Raw genomic sequence first — 18481 nt, forward strand, 5'->3', positions numbered from 1 at the left:
CAACAATTAACGTCCAGCATAATTTCACCATTCTTTCTTAACATTTCTTCCGACATAATTCCATTCTTTATGATTTTTGTCATTTGTAACCGACTTCGAAAAAGGAGGAGGTTACTCAATTCAATCTTTTTTTCTGTGTATGTTCATCGATTACACCAATCGGAACGAAATCTTTTGCATCTAGTAGAGTATGTCCCCGGGGTGGTGCCGTGAAAAAAGGATTTTGCATTTTTTTATTCCTTACAATTTTATTTGCGAAAAATGAACTATTTCACCGATTACTCCGAGATGGATGGACCAATCAGGACGAAACCTTCTGCATTTTGTAGGGTATGTCTCCCAGTTGGTCCCTTGAAAACAAATTTTGCATTTTTTCATTCTTTGCGGTTTTTATTGCAGAGGAGGTTGATTGTGCTTTTTAGGCCGAGCGGCCTGGCGTCTCCGCCATAATTTAGGAAAACCCCCCGTGTGGGGTATCGTCGGAAAGGGCGCGACGTACCGTCTTAGAATCGAACGTCGTTTTCAAATTTTTGCGTACTTTCGGGGGCGTGCGCCCTTCGACGCCTCCGAATTCTTCGAAAACGTGTCATAGATTCAGCGCAATCTATTGTAGAACGAATTTTTGTATGCGTGCGACTTAAAATATTTTCCTGCAAGGAATTGATAGAGTTTTTGCGAGTTCCGTTTGACATTTGTATAGAACGATTATTTATTTTTTGCGTGCGAATATTCTCTGTGGAAGAATAGATTTTGATACACTGTAAGTTTCGATTAACATAGTATTTATTCATTGACTCCATTTTGTACATAGCTTGGACGCAGTAAGAAATAAATTAAGAACGGTTTTTGTTGCAAATTAACCAATAAGAACGAAAAACCACCGTATGGTGTTCTACAAATTTTGCTCGTCCCACTAAAAACTGTGAAATAAGAAAATTTTAGAAGAAAAAATTAAACCGCCTTCAATAAAACGCACTAAAAAATTAGATGTTAACCTCATAAAATACTGTAAATGTTTCTTAATTGATTAGATACCAACATATTTAATAATATCGAAATTTCTAGCAGATATTATCTACTGAATAGTGTTATCAGCGTACGATTCATTAAGGTCGTACACTTTAAACTCTGTTCTGATTTGCGGTTCGTTCATCTCAGGACCGTGCTTATAGTGCCCGGTGCCCTCCCTTCCGATTCCAGCATCCAGCTTCACGAATAAGAATCGCGTTTCCAATTCATTTTCTTGTAGGACTAATTGACGATTCCATTTGCACTTTATCTTACTTTTTCATCGAACCATTAGAATATCGAGCAGGTTTTTATGGAACGACGTCAGACAATTATCATATTTTTGTTACTATGTTACTAATATCGTCGTCCCTGGACGAACTCGACGACTAGAACATAAATCTCAGTGAATAGCTGGGGCCACGAAGTCACGGAGGCATGCAGTGATAACCGCGCTTTCCTCGTCGAAAACCAATAGACCCTCGTGTTGAGGACAGTCAAACGTTAGAACTACAAGATCGTCGGGGAAGTGCCTGTAAAATCGACTTTCGTTCAACCAGTTTCCGGTAAGCCTATACTCGGTGGGTATTACCCACGCGGCTATTTCCCCTGTTATTACCGGAACTATAAGAATAGCCATGGTTTACTGTGCCGTATTTCGAACGCGAGCATTCCGACCAGCGATAAATTACGTCCACGACAATGTCTGTAACGTGGGAGGATCGATAGAACGTAGGATCCTCTGCGAAGCAGCGCGCGGTAGTAAATTCATCGTAATTTTGTTATTCCCGTGTAGTGTGTGTTAACGACGTTAGAAAATCTATTAGTACTAAATCTACCGAGCCTCAAAAGTAACAAGATTGATTTTATTTAGACTTTGTGCGGCTCCTATTGTAATACGTGCACTACTAAAGATATCTATACAATCATTTCTCGTGAAATCAGTTCTATTACTTTTCTAATTGTGAAATGGAAAACCTGAAACCGGTCATTTTTACCGGTGTTGGTAGGTTTAGTGTTAAGGTGGTAGTCTCTCTCGTTTTTCCAGTATTGCAAAGGGGCGGGATGCGCTTTCTTATTTCTCGATAATGCAAGGATGGAGTTTTTTAGTAGACATAAGCGGTAGATAAAAGATCAATCTTAACGTGGGAGGATCGATAGAACGGAGGATACTCTGCGAAGCAGCGCGCGGTAGTAAATTGATCGTAATTTTGTTATTCCCGTGTAGTGTGTGTTAACGACGTTAGAAAATCTATTAGCACTAAATCTACCGAGCCTCAAAAGTTACTCTGATTCCCTTATAAAAATGACAAGATTGATTTTATTTACACTTTGTGCGGCTCCTATTGTAATACGTGCACTACTAAAGATATCTATACAATCGTTTCTCATGAAATCAGTTTTATTACGTTTTATACGTTTTCTTCTAATTTTTAGAAAAAATCAATTTTACTTCAATTATCGAATGCCGTATTTTGTCATTGAAATAATGGTCATTGAAAAGCTCCGCGACAGTACGTAAGAGTACGTGTGTCATATTGACACACAGGGACTCTTTCGTAACAAATTCGACTTGCAGTTTTGACATCATTATTTTCCACGAACAATGCTAAGCATATGTGTTTCGCATTAAAAAAATAAAAGTCCCACAGTTTCTCAGTGCTCAGTGTGGTTGGAAGTAAAACGGCCGGCCTTTAGAAGGTGACCGTGTGTCCACTCCGTGAAAATAATGTTTCGCCGCGGACCGGAGTGCATTTCGGGGATGTTTACACGGCCGTATAAATCGAACGTTCGCGAGTCCTTCGATTTGATTGATGGGCCGGTTATTTTGGTCGGCGACGGTACGCGCTTCGAAACGTTTCGCGTTTGATTAGGCCGCGGGAGCGGCTCTTCTCTTCAGCAGACGTGAACGTCGTCCATCATTTCCAGGCCTTCGTCTAATTTTAACGTCCAAAGCAAATATTAGCTGCGATGGACAATGTACGGGATCTGTTTCGTTGCGTAAAGCCACTTCCGCGACGCGTGGCTTTAAACACCTGTAGAGGATCGTGGAGATTCTTGGGTCGGGGTGTTTACTATAAATATAATCGGAAATAACGCACGGGGGATTGCAGAAAATATGTTTTGTTTCTTATTCCAACATTGGATCACACGATATTCGCGTCGATGAGATACAAAGACTCTCTCGATAGAGACGTCACGTCGTCGCGTCCCGCTGGTAACTCGATTGAACCGCATAGACGCGGATTACAAACAGATCAAGGACCATTTAAAGAATACATTATCAAAGGTTTGTACGTGTTCATGGCGCATGGCTGCGCGAATATGGCGAGCTAGCACGATTAACATGCATCTCCGACGAGGCGTCAGACGCATATATTAAAAATATGTAGCGGCACGCATAAATATTGAACACCCGGAGGTCTCGCGGAGTCTGGGAACACCTCCCGCTGACACGAACGGAAACGTTTCTACCCGATTCTACCGGCACGAACGTACTTACAGCTCGTTTTATTTTTGTTCCTGGGTTAGGGTGCAGTTATAATGGAGCGACGAGCATCGATGATAGCGGCGCGGTGAAAAGAAACCAACATACGTGACAACATTTCGACACATACTAAAGAAAAAGTACATATGTATTTTCTTTGTTTTTCTTTTTTTTCACCGCACAGCTCACCTCGCTGCTCCACTATAACTTTACACTTACGTCGGGGTGTACAGGCTACATTTTTAACTCGATGTACAGGGCGAACCACGAATCGTGACCAGTATAGATTATTCTGAAATTATCAGTCCGATCGGAAATGTTTTTATCAAGTACAGCATGGTTTCGACAGAGCTTTCACGTGAATATAACAAATTTTTCGCCAACTCTTCTGTTCCATGATTTCTCAAGGTCACCTTCAATTTTCTGCAGATACTCCTATCATTTTTTACGCCTGTCTGGTAGTGTTAGAGGATTTCAGTGCATTGTTACGACGTCGCGTTCGCAACGTCTCGCAATCGTTAGCCGTAAATCACCTTGCTTTGAATCCCGAAACAATCGATTTGGTAGGCGATCCACGCCAATCGCGCGACACCACATTGGCCGAATCAATGCCTATTTAAGGATCCTCCTTCGTCGGAGGATTCATATCTATGAGTATTCATATCTAAGGATCTATCTTTCTGTATTCTCGCGCCTTATTCTATACCTAAAGATAATAAAGTTATTTGTATTTGTACATTTAAACATGTTTAAACAATCATAATGTATTAATATTTGATATCACTGTACTCGGCAAAGTCTACAGAATCTCTTGCTGTAAAGAACAATTCAATATCTTTCATAATAACACCACAATATTTGTTTAAAGTTGATAAATATGTTTTCTTTTCAAAGTCATGTTTCTCAAAAACTGTGCGTCCAGGCAAAAATTAAGAACAGATTCGGAATCAATGGAACTTTGGTGTTGGACAGTGTAATCAATAAATCTTTTCATTAAATAAGCACTTGCACCTTCCCGCGGAGCACAATTTGAGAAACCCTGGCGTAAAGTATACGTACAAATTTATCAGGATCTATTAAAACGTATGACCATTACTTTCTATACGCCCTGTACAATAAGAATAATAAGAAATACGACGTACCCGAGACGCATTTATACATCATCGGGCTAAACTAGCGTCGCCCAGCTAACTTCTAATTAATCTCGCTTACATTCCAACATTTTCTGCAAATGCATAAAGATCCGCAGCCTACTAATTACGCATCGTTCAACATAAAGGCGATCTCGAAGTAACACGCGCGCGTAGTACGCAGTACGCGCATGTTTGAAAGATCTGTGCGAGGCAGCAGGAAAAAACGATACGACGGGTCGCGACGTTCATTCGACTAACGGCCGGGGCTCGGCGTTTTCCTTATCCTACGGCCTACGGTGTTCTAATGACTCAGAGAACAGACACTTGACGTATCTGCATGTACGACACAAGGGGACCCGTTTGAATAAAAGGCGGGGACGCTTGCTTATCTGTAACAGGGTTTGCGTAACTAACAGATGCCGCTGCCGCGGTAAACACTTACATACATCGATTTCCTATATACAACGATTCGCGTAATTACCATCAGTATTCATTACATCGTAGAGTTCTCAGGAAAACGGAGTCATGCCAGGGAAAATCCGAGCACTTCCTCCAGCGAGTAATCGAACAGCTTTAAGTCTAGTTTGTACATGTTCGCCAGCGTTCGGAGCTGTTTGTACGTCAGCGTCGAGTAGTATCTCTCCAGCTTGCTCGACGTTGGCTCGCTGCTCAGCGGTTTCGCCGGAAAGCTGCAAAAAATCATCGATCTTATTTATTGCAAGACGAAAACGAAGATGTTTCTTATAAGTCTGACAATTTAGGAAGAAACTCACTTGATTTCGACGCCGATTCGTTCCAGAACCTCGGTGGCGTCCTCGACCAAGCTCTCGTACTTGCTAACGAGGTTGTAATTAACTAAGCACGGCTGGCACAGCTCGTAGATCGGATTCCAATGCTCGTTTCGGGTTTCGTTCGACGAATCGTCCGTGACGAACTCGACGAACTCGCGGAATGTAACGTCGTCGCCATTTCTCAAAGACTCCTCGGTTGCGTTCTGCCTGTACCTCTGAAAACAAACTCATCGTTCAAAGTTTGCTCTACAAGTAACGAGAGGAGAACGTCGCACGGTGGGGTATTTGCCCGATTTCAGCGGCCACAGCTAGTTCAAAAGTCGCTCAATATTGAAACTGCTGTGTAACTTTGCTAAAATTTATCCAAATTTGATGAAAAAAACAACCATTTTAAAGCTTGAGATTTCTACTTTTTGTACTGTATGCCGTTTTTACTGAAACGGATGTTTTGAATGCGAAATTTGTCCATGAAGAGGAGCGTATCGGATTGTAAAGTTTGTAGCTATTTTTCAATCAAGAACTGCGGATTATAATCAATATTTTAACGTTGTTCGTCTATTTTATGTACACTACTTCAATTTTTAAAATTGAATTTTGATCGCTGAAATCGGGCAAATACCCCACTGTGCGTCGCGTCGCGTCGGTTCTCTAACCTTGACGATCTTCTTCCCGAAGCGAGACTGAAAGTACATCGAACTCTTCTTGTGTTTCGCCTCGAGCTTGTTCCTGTAGGCGGACAGCAGCCTTTCCAATGGATGCCTGACTACTATCAACTTATCGTATGTCGTTAACATTCGTTCGATCTCGGGCAACGTGTAGTTGCTCAGCCGTTGGAAAGTGCTCTGCGAGTGGGCTTGGTCGGCAGGTATCTCCAAGGGATCGTTGCCTGGCCATTTCCCAGTGGCAACCATCAGAACACGTTTCCAGTTCGTGCAGGCGACCTTACGAATGAACACACGAAAATAAATCTTTTAGTTTTTACTTGACGGCGAGCCCCGTCGCGGCGTTTCGCAAACTAAACGGCGCGTAATCTATGTTTCGATCACCTACTCAGCTGTTGCGAAAACAACTGCAACGGTTCGCTCGATTCTCGGCGTCGATAAAACCCGGGGCGATCGACTTCTGCTCGCTGCACGTTCACAAAGAGTCAAGGACTCGCTTCGGTTCTGATACGCGAGCTAACGCGCTGCTGAATTTTATTGAATTTCCCGAGCAACAGTGACTTTTTATGGAGGTAATCTGATCCGACTGCGACTGTGTCGAATCGAGACGAAGAGACTAATTCGTAGACTGTGGATCTTTATTCATTTAAAAGATGTTGGCAAATTTTAATGAATGAATTAATAACTATTAAAATCATTAAGGGTAGAAGTAATATACAACCTAACAAAAACATCCTGTAAACAGGAGCCATGTTCCTATGGCCGTAAAAACTTGCGAGATCCAACAAAATACGGCCAATTTCGGTCTTCGATACATTGAATTTGGATTTTGTCTTGCAGATTAGAAAAGCATTGTTTTTCTTTGATACCTACTTGGTAATTGATGAAGTTTCAACAAAAATTGATGAAATCCCAACAAAAACATCCTGTAAACAGGAGCCAAATTCGTTAGCTTAGAAATACCTCTTGCAATACTGAAAAAAGCGTTTGTAAAAATTAGTTTAAAAGAACGCTATTTAATTGTTAAAGAGTTACATGGAGTGATAAATTATTCGAACTTGGCCGCTACTGAAACACCTTTTATGGCCATTGGTTTAAAGAATAACGGCCTCTAAAAAACGGCTAAGTTGTTTCGTGCAAAAAGAGGTAGAACTTGGCTGTTTTATATTCATACAAAAAAAAAGATTAATATACATAGAATGGAATGGTCCTGGGTCGAAAGAAATGTTTAATTTCCGAGTTAAAATAGCTCCGAGTGCAAAAGATTAAGAAAAATGGTGTCGTTCAAGTTCCAAAGGCGTTTTCGATCGTGATTCCCGATATTGTCGGCGAAGCAAGATCGATCGGAACGTCCACGGTCAATTTTCAAAAGTCATTATGACGACTTTCGAGGATTGGTCGCAAGCAATTATCTCTCTCCCCTCCTCCTTCGCGGCCGAAAACCGTTGACTTCTGCACTTTCGGCAGTAAAACGCTTAATCGCGACAATTAATCGGCAGTTCCCGACGTGTTCCTTAATTAGAATCGCAGTTTTTATTGCCGTGAAACCGTGGCAGCGAGCTTTCGTTTCTCTGGTTTTCTCGGTTAATCGTGTGGTACCTTGGGCACGTAGCAATAAAGGAGCTCGTGCTGTTCGTCGACGAGAATATTCCTGAAGGATTCCGGGTCCGAGACCTCGTTAGCGGTGTCCAAATCGCCGAGGACCTCCTCGCAGTTATATTGCAACCTCTCCTGCCGTTCGACAAGGGCAGATCTCGCCAGAGCATTCGGCCCTGTCCACGAATACATGAAATTATCCGCCTCGAAGAGTCGCCTCATATCATCGTTCGTCAAGGTACGCTCTCCTACCGCGTTCCCGGTCGCAATAGAGACCGACACGCTGAGGATAAGTAGAACTGTTCCCCGAACACTGCATCCTGTCATCGTCCTTCCTGCCCACCCGGGACATTGAATTATTTTCTTGCTGGGAGACAGTTGTTTACGAACGGTTCCTGCGGGATCAAGAAAAACGTTCAATCAATTGTTGTGTGCCGGATACTTGATACATTTCGTTAGGTACAATTTCTAAACGAAATACGATAGATGTTAGGGTGGATTTATAGTGGAGCTGCGAGCATCGATGATAGCGGCGCGGTGAAAACAAACCAACATTCGTGACAACATTTCGACACATACTAAAGAAAAAGTACGTATGTATTTTCTTTGTTTTTCTTTTTTTTCCCCGCACAGCTCACCTCGCTGCTCCACTGTAAACTTAGTTGTATAAACCAGTGCTCCCCAACCTTTTTATCGCCGCGGACCGATCAACGTTTGATAATTTTGCCACGGCCCGCTGAGCGGGGGGTGGACGTTGATTGTTTATATTTTAGATTGTTTTGATTTAATAATTTTAATTTAATTGTATTTAAATAATTGTATTTAATGTTCCTTGGGCGGCCCGGTTTGATCCACGGGCTGGTACCGGTCCGCGGCCCGGGGGTTGGGGACCACTGGTATAAACTAACAGAAGCCAACTAAACGTACAGAAGCGAATGAGAATGAGAATAAGAATACTCGCGAGGAACCGAATTCAGCGGAAGATATAGGCTTTCTGGTCCTGTAAGGTGGGGGTTGTTATCGTCTAAGGGTCAGTAAGGAATGAATCATGGGGAATGAAGTTCGGGGATCGGTAATAGTAGACAGAATGACGAACTGATGATAGACAAACTGAAACGCTCAGATTACACGAGTGATTACTAATGCTAGAGAAAGTCTTATCGCTGGTATACAACACAATAAAGCATCCACAGTTTGTTCTAAAATAATTCCAATTATCAATCGTAAATGCGTTATGCTTCTTACTGTATCTACATCATTTGTATAACCTATCTCATTTTCTTTACTTCAACAAGCAGTGCTCTATGACCGTATAAACTTGCAGCCATGTTTAATAAATAGACTGCGGATCTCTATGCAAAATAAAAAACATTTGCATTGATTGCTGGACACAGGAACCAAATAAAAATGGTATTCATCTTCTAATAATCCTATTAAGCTGAAACTAATACATCGATGTCCTCAAATACTTTTAACATGTCCACTGCTTTAAATTGTACGTACCCATTTTTGTCATAAATGCATAAAATCCGCAGTCTATTAATAAATAAAGGTCGACCCAACATTCCAGAAAAGTTGCCTCAAAGCTTTAGAAGCGTAAGAACCGATCGATGTCCTTGCTCAGTCCATGGAATCTATCACCATTGCTCGGCTCGATTCGCTATACTGATAATGCCTTGCACACTTGTAAACAAATACCGCCTGGCGTCGGTCGATCAAGATATACACGAGGAAAACTAGTATATTCCACTCTATTTTCCTGGTTGTACGCGTGAAAAACAAGTGTACACGCACACGGTCGATCGTCGTCCATCGATCATTCACGGGGGAAGCCTCTCGATTCACGGTTTTCCATTGACATTAACATAAACAGAGAGCTTTGTAAATCGATTCGATTCGACGGGAGAAATACGAGCGAGCGGGAGAGGTCTCTCAATTAAACGTTTATTGGTGTCAATTCAGTCGGCTGGGTTACGTGTGTGTTTCTGAGTGACACAAATTCGCGGCTGTTGTGGGAAACATTCTCGGAACGATTTGTGAATTAACTGACGGGGAGAGAGGAAGGAAGGGGATCGGACAATCGGATCTTGAGCGGTTGGCTCTCCCGCGAGCGGCGCTAATTAAACGCCTCCGAAGTGGCTTTTAAATGGACGGGGCGCGTTTCGTGCTCGGATATGTAGAACAGACTTTTCTTTTAATAGCCGAGCGCGCTGGACGCCCGATACGCGTTGATTTCAGGTCAACGATTCGAACGGCGAACAGATCGAATGATTTCCAGAAGCGGGGCGATACACAGCGACGCGAGAAAAAAGAAAAAGAACGACGGCGACGACGCACAGTGGGTTGAAATGCGAAAAACGCGGACGAAAATAATTTCTGAAGCTATTTCCAAGTTTAAATTAATAAAAATGGTATCGTTTTATAGATTTTGAGGTGCTGAATTCAAATTAACAATCCGATTTTGTTTAATTCCAAACCCATAAAAGTTATATAAGGTTTTTTAGAAACGGTTTTCTCGAATTGGGACGTATATGTTATTAATTGTTTTATTATTAATAATGGTAGGTATATTTTGAAGCTATTATATACTAAATTCTGTATAATTTACTTGATGTTAATCTTCTGCTTTCAATAGCTGTAGCACTTCTTCGAAATTTTCGGAATATGTTTAATTGACACAGATCTACAAAACGTATATTTTAAATTTTCAATATAGGCCCACATAAAACAGTTAGAAAATCTCATACGTGTAAATCTCATACGTGTATTAAGTTAAAACGTACTAAATGAAACGATATTCGAAAAGATTCAGGAGAAGACAAGCTCATGAATGTTTATTGAACTTCAGCATTTAATTGTGGAATATAGATATGGAATTTTGGAAAATGATGCCTCATTTATCTACTAACAAGTTAATAATACAATTTTACATTTTGTCGTTTAGTCAGAGAAATGACTTTCGTCCGCGTTTCTCGCGTTTCAACCCACTGTGCGACGTTCGATTTCGAGAGAGAAAAAAAGAAGAGTATGGAATTCTACGGCCGTGCAGGAAACGTGACCATGGAGGACCGTGATAACAGTAGTATCACAACACGCGTTGCGAAACCAATAATCCCCTACGCTGATCGTTATACATAGATTGTAGAGGATCCGTATCAAAAAAACTATATGTAATCGCAGTAGCGTTGCTCTGCTACATATTGTATAATATTCTGTAAGCCGTTTCGTAATATGTACCGGGGTCTGCTTGACAAACATATTCGCGCGATAAACATCTCTCGGCGGGATAAAGAACAAGCGTTTGTTGTCGAAACTCACTTGGATTATCTCGGTGGAACGATAGCCCATTAGAAGAGCCGCTTAAACGAGTAAAATCTGCGAACGCGTACGATTACGATACACCGATCGCTGTTACCACGAATCACAGACACTTTTCAACGACGAGGTAGTCCAGCTTCGATTCGGGACCGCTGAATGCTCATCAATGACTCGCTGAATCGGCTCGGGAACATGGTCGATGTGGCCGACCTTGTCCGATCGCTAATGAATGAACAACCTTACAGCACATTAGCGTGCTCCATCGCTCTCCTCCAACGGCGGATCATCCTCGGTAACCTCCCGACCGACGCGTAACCTTCGCCCGGCCAGTATCACTTCTGTCCGGCCGCGAAGAATGGTGTGTATAATACAGTATAATAGGTGTTGGAGAATTCAATTCGCCGGTGACGACGCTACGACAACTGAATCGCGATAGTCGATGCCCGATTACGCAACGCTGGAGGAATTCGCCGGACAATTGACCCGCTCTCTCGCCTGACCCTTGCACTGGAAGAACGTCCGATAAAGAGGGAAGCTAGATATCGATGACGACGCGGAGATCACAATCCCGGAAAAACAATGTCACCGAATACGGTCGTCGGCGACACGCGTGACCAACGGCGCGCGATCGTTCAACCGACCGAGCAAAATCGTGTCCCACTATCCTTGAATCACGGCGAGACGACGGGAAACTCACCTGGCGTGGGCAGCAGCGTCGGACCACGAAGCGGACTGTCAAAATCTACGTGGCATCGGGGCCAGTTCGATGTAATCGTTCACGGTGATCCTCTTCTCACCAGTTCTGGAGTCGATTCGACAGAAGCCAGGTCTCCCAACCCGAAAATAGCCAGGATCGAGAAAATTGCCCGAGATCAGCCGGGTAAATCGGGCACACGCGCACGCTGGCACACGGCTGGAACACCGCCGCGAGTCGATGGGCAGAGTCCGGCTATTGCCTTGTCTCGGGGACCTTCTGACATAAGAATGGAACGTGGTGCCAGTTTGTAGAAGTGAAAGAAGCTGCGCGCGCCACCGGACATTGCATCTTCGTTTCTTCAGCAGGGACTCGCCTCGATCTTCCTTCTCCACCTGTTCCCGCTCCTGAGCTTGCTCGTCCGCGCTCCAAACGCCAGGCGAAATTCGAACAACGACGCCGCCGAACCCGCCCGTCGGGTAACAGACTGGTTTTACATATCGTCCCGAGGTGACATTCCTGAATGACTGATCAGAAAACCGCGGGTACGTCGTGAACCGAGTCATTTTCGGCGCCGAAAACAACTAGCCGAGCCATTAACGCTCTCCGGCACGCAGGAACGACGTGTGTCCTTCGACACCGAGCTGACTCGAATGCGAAAAATAGTTTCGATCGACAGCTTCTCCAACTTGTAGAATTTCGTGTCCCGAACGTGTTGTTTCTATTTTATTTTATTTTCTGCAGTTAAATTACGCTGCTCCTCGTCTTCAAGAAACGAAGAAGAGAGTGTTGTATTCAGAGACTTATATTCGGAGAGCGAATTTCACGCACTCGTTCGTTGCTCCTCCTCTTTTTCTCGCCAAACGATTTGTGAGAATCATCGAATGCTTTACGAGTACAACACCGCAATTTTGCTCGAGCACTCGCAACGTGCGAATCTAACAATGGGAGACTGTTCACTCGAGTTGATCCACTTTCCAAGTTATCGCTAACTTCACCTACGTCATAAGCTGTCCATTGTGCTGAATATTTTTGCGGCGAGATAAACACTGAATTGCGTTGTTTTACTGGATTTTTCCAAACTAGGGACGAACTGCATTCTTTACGGTCTTCTGTTCTGCGACCTTCGGCAATCGGGAAGCTTCTCGCGATTGTATCTCCGAATGTTACGAGGCGAGGGATGGCGGATGAGCGTGGCCGATGTCTGTTTCACCACCGGGTCGCCATTAGATGGAAGTTTGTAAACTAGCCGGTGCCTGTTTCGTCACCGGGTGTCACAGGATGAGTTATTGTGAACTAGCCGATGTTTGTTTCACCGCTGAGTCACCACTAGATAGAAAATCGTAATCTAGCCGATGCCTGTTTCACCATCGGATGTCACAGGATCTCGGTAAGGTATTTGGAAGATCGGATTTCGTCACTCTTTGAAGATTTGTAGATAAAGCGGTGAAGGTTTATCGAAATGAGGGAATTGCTAGCTACCGGAGTTCTGAAGGATGTGGAAATGATATTAAAGATTCTCAGATGTCTTATATCAAAAAGTACAATGTATTCAATAGTACTGATGGTAGGGATTGCAATACCGGACTAAAAATACAATACCGGTATTCGATATTTTTTAAACGTTGTACCGGTATTAGGAATTTTCATGAAGGTACAAAAACACAGTTGTTTAATAGAAAAAAAACATTAACTAATTTATTGACTTCATACTTTTGAAATGTGATTGTAAAAAACATAATGCATCTATTGGACTGTCATTAAGCCTTGAACGTATTTTTCTGCACAAATTTTACCTGCAGTTGAAAATGCTCTTTCCGCATCCACGCTGGTTGGTGGTACTGTTAATAATGAGCGATATACTTTCTCTAAATATTTGCCTCGAGATGTCCTTCATCTTCCAACAACTCGGTCTCTCGTCTGACGGTTTTGGATAAATCTATTTTTTGTATTATTGTTCGTGGCAATTTTTTTACTTATAGCTAATTGTAATTTCTTCTCGGGAGACAATTCTTTTCCGATATTAACATCCACATCATCTTCAACGAATTCTTCTGGATAGGTTTGTGTTTGGTTTTCATAAATGTTTTTGTGGAAATTGACGACGAACTTAATTAAATTTAACCTTGTTAGCTTCTTTTCTTCCTTTCCGTTTCCTTTTTTGAAGTCGTTATAATTATGTAAATACCCTAAAATATTTTCTAGTTCGCTATGCCTTCCCTGTATACGAATTTTCAATGCACTGTATAATTCCTCAGACAGTGGCGTGTCCTAATCTTTAAGTGATAGCAACATAAAATTTATTGCTGCATTCGCTGTTAATAAGTTGGAATCCTTCCGACATAATGCTTCCACAGCCAGCTTTATTGGAATCAGAGCTGATACAGTTTTCGATATTAAATCGAATTCACTATCGGAAAAATTAATTTGTAAATTTAAGTCAATTAATGCTTTCTGAGAATTGGATTTTTAAAAAAAAAATATATTCAGGATATAACGGAGTGTACACTTTCCACCTTTAAATATAAGAAATTTAAAAATATACTAGGTGTGTCTTATTACTATTTCGTCGAGGACTGTATGTACTTTCCCATAAGAGGAAAGCTGTTCATTTGGGCATGTGAGCCTTCTGCATGAACACGTGGTTCCGAGAAAGGAGTAAACGTCACGTAGACAACGCCTCCGTACGTACCAAAGACAGTTCTCCCTAGTTATGAAAGAAATACCTTGAAATTAATGTTGCTTGGTTTGAGGGACCTTTATTTTGGTCGTCCCCGAAACGCATGCAAATCGTTCCACTCGCAATCCCGATTCGGTAATTCCGACCGAACGCGTATCGCCGGAGCTAGCGGAGCTGAAATACGGCAAACTGCCAGAGGATCCTCGGCCAGTGAGTGAAAGCAGTTCGCTGTTTGCTATTAATTAAGGGCGAACGTGCACGAGACGATCGGCAGGGGACAGTTTCGTGCGCGTGTATAAAGAGCCTCATCCGAAACTGCGCTGACCAATTACTTCATAGCTCGCGTGACGACTAGAGAAAGTATCCTTACCTTCGAGCACCATCTGTGCCGTCCGCTTGCCCTGTATGACTTTAGTCTTGCTTTGGCTTTCGTCGGTAGACCATCCCATGAAAACAGACGACGGGCTGGTGAAAATCAAGCGGGCCGAGAGCAAAACCATGAATCGCGCTCTCTCTTGAACATGTGATATTGCGATCTAAAACAACACTGGCAACTGAGACGCGCACCTGTTCACGCATCCCCGAGTGATCCGAAATTACTGAAAGCATCTAAGTAACACATTGTCTCCTTGCTTCGCCTATAGTGGCAGAAAACCGTCTACCGATATGATACCGCATCCGTTGATACAACACTCGTCGCGCAACAACAAAAATCACTCGACGCAACTTTTTCTTGTACGTCTGGTTAACGGTCGAGGATTACCCATTGTTTATCGGGGATTACTATTGAGAGTATTGTTTTTCGCGGAAAATAACCGGCCCGTAATCTCGCGTCCTTCGACCGTTCGTTTGGATAACAGTGCCGGGAAATTCGTTAGCGATAAACCGCGAATACCGTGGAGGTCGTAGGTAAATTCAGAGAAAAGAACTCTTCGTTCTAGAAAAATGGTGCCGCAATTGGCGTTGTGGTTGCTGCTGGCCTTCGTCGTTCTCTGGCTGCTTCAGTACGTCATTAGAATCGCCGAGTCTGTCTGGGAAGTTCTTCTGCCGATCTTTGACAGAACGCCGGTCGACCTGAAAACGAGATTCGGCGAATGGGCTGGTGAGTAACTTCGTCGATAGCTTCGCGAGGTGTCGCGAGGACTCTTTTGAAAGATCGTCGTTGAAATGACAGTGGTGACTGGCTCGACCGACGGAATCGGCAAGGCTTACTCGATAGAATTGGCTAGTCGAGGTGTGAATCTGGTGTTGATCAGCCGAACCTTGGAGAAATTGGAGAGGACCAGGGATGAGATTATGCGGGAGAACCCGGGGATCGAGGTGAAGATCATCGTGGCGGATTTCTGCAAAGGGAGAGAGATCTACGAGAAGCTGAAGGAACAGTTGGAGGACATCCCCGTCGGGATCTTAGGTAATAATTCAGGGTTAGAAGGTTCGTCGACAATCCATTTCACCGACGCTGTTTTTGTCGTCACGTCGAAAGAAAGTTACTGTCGGTCAAATCATGTCTAATGAAAACAGTGTCGGTGAAATGGATCGTCGACGAACCAAGGGCAACCTGTAATTGATGCGCTCTCGGGAAGTGGAACGCGAATGCGTGCGAGAGTGATTACTAGACTGCGGATCTTTATGCAAAATAAAGATATGGTGCATCGATTGTGGGAACCAGTAGTTAAATAAAAATTAATTTCACCTCTTAATAGTCTTTTTACGGTGAGAACAACGTAACAATGTTCTTGGACTTTTCATATCCTTCACTGTTTTATATTTCGTCCAGTTAATTTCTTCATAAATGCATAAAGATCCGCAGTCTAGTGATTACCGTGGGTGAGTTCGAAGTTGAGGGGTTTGAATGGGAAATGCAGGCTGGCGGAGAGTAAGAGGTGTGAATTTGTATTTTCGTTGTGGGTGAGCTCGAAAAGCTGAGGAGTTTGAATGGGAATGCAGGCTAGCGGAGAGTAAGAGGTGTGAATTTGTGTTTTCGTTGAGGATAAGTTCGAAAAGTTGAGGGGTTTGAATGGGAAATGCAGGCTGGCGGAGAGTAAGAGGTGTGAATTTGTATTTTCGTTGTGGGTGAGCTCGAAAAGCTGAGGAGTTTGAATGGGAATGCAGGCTAGCGGAGAGTAAGAGGTGTGAATTTGTGTTTTCGTTGAGGATAAGTTCGAAAAGTTGAGGGGTTTGAATGGGAATTTAGACTAGCGGAGAGTAGGAGGTGTCAATTTGTGTTTTCATTGTGGGTGAGCTCGAAAAGCTGAGGAGTTTGAATGGGAATGCAGGCTAGCGGAGAGTAAGAGGTGTGAATTTGTGTTTTCGTTGTGGGTGAGTTCGAAGTTGAGGGGTTTAAATGGGAATGCAGGCTGGCGGAGAGTAAGAGGTGTCAATTTGTGTTTTCGTTGTGGGTGAGCTCGAAAAGCTGAGGAGTTTGAATGGGAATGCAGGCTGGCGGAGAGTAAGAGGTGTGAATTTGTGTTTTCGTTGAGGATAAGTTCGAAAAGTTGAGGGGTTTCAATGAGAATGCAGGCTGGCTGAGAGTAAGAGGTGTGAATTTGTGTTTACGTTGAGGATAAGTTCGAAAAGTCGAGGAGCTTGAATGAGAATTTAGGCTGGCGGAGGTGTTAGCGCGAGAAAGTGCCGCGACACAAAGTTGATTATCGCCCGGCGTGTAATTTCCAGTGAACAACGTCGGCATGCAGTACAGCTACCCGATGTACCTCGGCGAAGTCCCGGAGAACGATCTGTGGGACATCATCTCGTTAAACGTCGGCGCTACCACGCTGATGACACGGATGCTCATCGGGAAAATGCAAAAACGTGGGAAGGGCGCTATCGTGAACATCTCGTCTGGTTCCGAGCTGCAACCGTTGCCTTTGATGACCGTTTACGCAGCGACGAAAGCGTACGTCGGCAGCTTCACGGAGGCCATCAGAAGCGAGTACTCCAGGTTCGGATTGACAGTGCAACACCTGACGCCGTTCTTCGTCAATACGAAGATGAACGCGTTCAGCAACAAGCTGCAGGTAACACGCGAAGCCTCGCAACTGCGCACCACGTAATTGTCCGCCGCCGGTAATTATTGATTCGCTTGGAGAGTCGGATCGGAATTGAATTAGCAGATGAATTGGGTAAATGGAATGTTGGGCGTTCAAGGCTCCACTTTATATCCTGAAAACATTAAATTTAATGGTTTGAGCGTAAACAAAGGTGTCGGCTACATCGGCAAATATTTATTTTGCGTTAAGCTAGTTACTTTATTGAATGAAAATTGATTTATGTTGGAATAATATAAGGTTAACCCCTTGCCCTACGATTCATTTTACGGTTTCAGCGATCAAAATCTTTTTATAGCTCGTAATTTCCTAAAAAAGGAGAAAATTTATATCTATTGTGCATGCCTACATGTTCTCCAATAACTATACTTTAAAAGGAAATTAATAACATACATATTTATTAGACTCTGTTCTGAATCTTCATCATGAGTCTGACACGATTTTGTTGATTGTAGGGTAAGGGGTCAAGTAGCTCTGTTTCAAGGATTGCAAGGGTGCCGACGCGCCTTCTCATTTCTCGATAATGCATACGATGGGGTTTTTCAGTAGTCAAGAGCGTTAGATAAAAGATTTCTACATATAGCTGTCGCAACTTTATCTCCAGCGCTACATCTCTACTCATAGAATTGACTGTCGTTGCAGGTGTCCAGCATTCTCGTGCCGAACGCAACGACTTATGCGAAAAATGCGATCAACACCCTCGGGAAACTGAACACCAGTACCGGTTATTGGGCCCACGGGATCCAGAAGATCTTCACGTTGAGTGCGCCAGTGCATATCAGAACGAAAGTCGGATTATTCATAAGTCAGGTTTTCAGGAATGATTATCTCACACAAAATAAAAATAATTAAAGAGGTATGTAGACTATGCGTGTATGTGTAACAATTAATAAACATTTTGTCAATACCAAATTATATTATATATTATAAATAATAATATATCTACTAAATGTACAATTAATAAAGTAGTGAACCATTTATTTTTTAAATTCATTCACTTTCCCCTCGACTGGTACACGAAATCGATTCTATATTTAATAAATTGTTTTGCAACAGATTTTCCG

General features: G+C 42.9%; 2 protein-coding genes across 11 annotated transcripts; one reads left to right on the forward strand and one right to left on the reverse strand.

Annotated features, from left to right (window-relative positions):
• Positions 1-867: 867 nt before the first annotated feature.
• LOC143209661 (carbohydrate sulfotransferase 11) lies at positions 868-14872 on the reverse strand. 5 transcript variants are annotated; one of them, XM_076425623.1, is made up of 5 exons: positions 14741-14872; positions 7682-8073; positions 6074-6361; positions 5403-5635; positions 868-5318 (listed from the first exon to the last, which is right to left on the reverse strand). In XM_076425623.1, the coding sequence occupies exons 1-5, from the start codon at positions 14868-14870 to the stop codon at positions 5153-5155; spliced, it is 1209 nt and encodes a 402-aa protein (XP_076281738.1). In that variant the 5' UTR covers positions 14871-14872; the 3' UTR covers positions 868-5152. The 5 variants fall into 5 exon arrangements, with proteins under 5 accessions (XP_076281738.1, XP_076281739.1, XP_076281742.1 ...); XM_076425624.1 differs by lacking the exon at positions 14741-14872 and adding an exon at positions 9182-13335; XM_076425627.1 differs by lacking the exon at positions 14741-14872 and adding an exon at positions 11094-13108 and having other exon boundaries at positions 869-5318.
• On the forward strand, positions 1415-18395 carry LOC143209665 (inactive hydroxysteroid dehydrogenase-like protein 1). Of its 6 annotated transcripts, none has more exons than XM_076425636.1 (5): positions 1415-1574; positions 15312-15472; positions 15545-15781; positions 17044-17387; positions 18060-18395. In XM_076425636.1, the coding sequence occupies exons 2-5, from the start codon at positions 15316-15318 to the stop codon at positions 18267-18269; spliced, it is 948 nt and encodes a 315-aa protein (XP_076281751.1). In that variant the 5' UTR covers positions 1415-1574; positions 15312-15315; the 3' UTR covers positions 18270-18395. The 6 variants fall into 6 exon arrangements, with proteins under 6 accessions (XP_076281751.1, XP_076281753.1, XP_076281755.1 ...); XM_076425638.1 differs by having other exon boundaries at positions 1421-1589; XM_076425640.1 differs by lacking the exon at positions 1415-1574 and adding an exon at positions 7664-7916.
• The last annotated feature ends 86 nt before the right edge of the window (positions 18396-18481 follow it).

This window comes from Lasioglossum baleicum, chromosome 6 (genome assembly GCF_051020765.1).
Source record: "Lasioglossum baleicum chromosome 6, iyLasBale1, whole genome shotgun sequence".
Classification (NCBI taxonomy): Eukaryota; Metazoa; Arthropoda; class Insecta; order Hymenoptera; family Halictidae; genus Lasioglossum; species Lasioglossum baleicum.